This window comes from Sphaeroforma arctica (genome assembly GCF_001186125.1).
Source record: "Sphaeroforma arctica JP610 unplaced genomic scaffold supercont1.106, whole genome shotgun sequence".
Taxonomy (NCBI): domain Eukaryota; class Ichthyosporea; order Ichthyophonida; genus Sphaeroforma; species Sphaeroforma arctica.
In genome coordinates, this window is record NW_014040452.1 from 1 (window position 1) to 1,544 (window position 1,544).

The following is a 1,544-nucleotide window of genomic DNA, read 5'->3' on the forward strand; positions in this document are numbered from 1 at the left end:
ATGTATGTATGTATGCGTGTATGTATGTGTGTGTGTGTGTGTGTGTGTATGTATGTATGTACGTATGCATGAATGCATGCATGCATGCATGTATGTTTGTATGTATATATGTATATATATATATATATATGTACGTATGTATGTATGCATATATATATATATATATATATAGTACTTACACGCATGTCTTCGTTCAGAATTCGATAAATATGAAGGATCGATTCCATCTAATTGTATATGTGTGGCAAAACATACAATCATATACTTGGACATCTGCGCATGTACATCAAATGGCAATGATATCCCATATAATAACACAACAACACACAGTACGAACCTGGTGTCTCATCCATGTGTTGCAACAAACGTCCGGGCGTACAAACCAGAATATTCATTCTGGAGATAGTGCCCTGTTCCGCCTCCACATCCTTTCCCCCGATAACTAACCCAGCCGATAGTGTGTGCTTTTTACCAACTTTCCTCAGTACCTCAAATGTCTGGTATGCCAATTCTCTTGTAGGGGATATAACTAGTGCACCTAGACCAAATAGATCGGACCATTTCTGTCGGTATAAGGTCTCGATTATAGGTAGTACGAAAGCCAGTGTCTTCCCACTACCCGTTCTTGCAGCCACTAGTACATCCTTGCCTCTAAGTGCCGCTGGTATAGCCTTGTACTGAATATTCGTCATATCTAAATACCCAGCTTCTTTCAATCCCATTTTAGTCTGATTGCTAATCGGCAATGAACTGAACTTCGTTGTTATGGCAGACTCTGTACCTTCATTCTCCTCCAATCCGACAGTTTCGCACAGTTTATCGAGCCGTTTTATTTCTGTGAGTTCGTTAGCTGCCTGGGCCTTGGCCATGGGCTTATTCTGGCTTCGTTTCACTTTACCCATAGTGCCCTATGACTATGTAATTGGTTTATGTACAGAGGTGATGATCTGCTTGTGAGCTTATTTTAAGGATGGTAGCTTTAATTGATAGCATTCACATACAAAGATTATATGTGTCCACCTTGTTGTTTAAAACAGAGAATATCACAACCGTATGTATAAAGCATATAGAAGCATACGCTATGATAGAAGCGATCTAATTTGTTATCTATTATCGAAGTATCTATGTCCACGTGTACCTCTTAATCATAAATTAATACTTTTTTAGTATACAACGCCGGCGTTTTTCGGGGCTTTTTTTTCCTCATTCTATCGGCGCTTTAATGTACCGTATTTGATACTGTACGTCCAAACGACTTGTGCAACTTGTGTAGCGGCGTACTATCGGTAGGAATACGCGGTCAACCAAATATAGCATTGTTAAGGCAATCTAGATTGGCAAAATGGGTGTTAGAGGTCTAGAGACGTACGTAGGGGTGCGTTCCCAGCTAGGATCAAACATATCTTGGACATCTGAGGATGCCGAGCTATCAGAACGAAGGTTCGTAATGTTCTACGATAAAGTATTATGTTGATTGGTTATTATAGACAGAATATCTAGCTTACAGCGAAATTTGTACCGAGGCAATTTCGAATTCTACTATA

The 1,544-nt window shown here is 39.5% G+C and overlaps 1 protein-coding gene across 1 annotated transcript; it reads right to left on the bottom strand.

Moving 5' to 3' along the window:
• Positions 1-337: 337 nt before the first annotated feature.
• Positions 338-902, bottom strand: SARC_02372 (hypothetical protein; the record flags this gene model as incomplete). The annotated part of the gene is made up of 1 exon (XM_014303847.1): positions 338-902. A coding segment is annotated over one exon (565 nt), but the record flags the coding sequence as incomplete, so codon positions are not given.
• Positions 903-1,544: the final 642 nt, after the last annotated feature.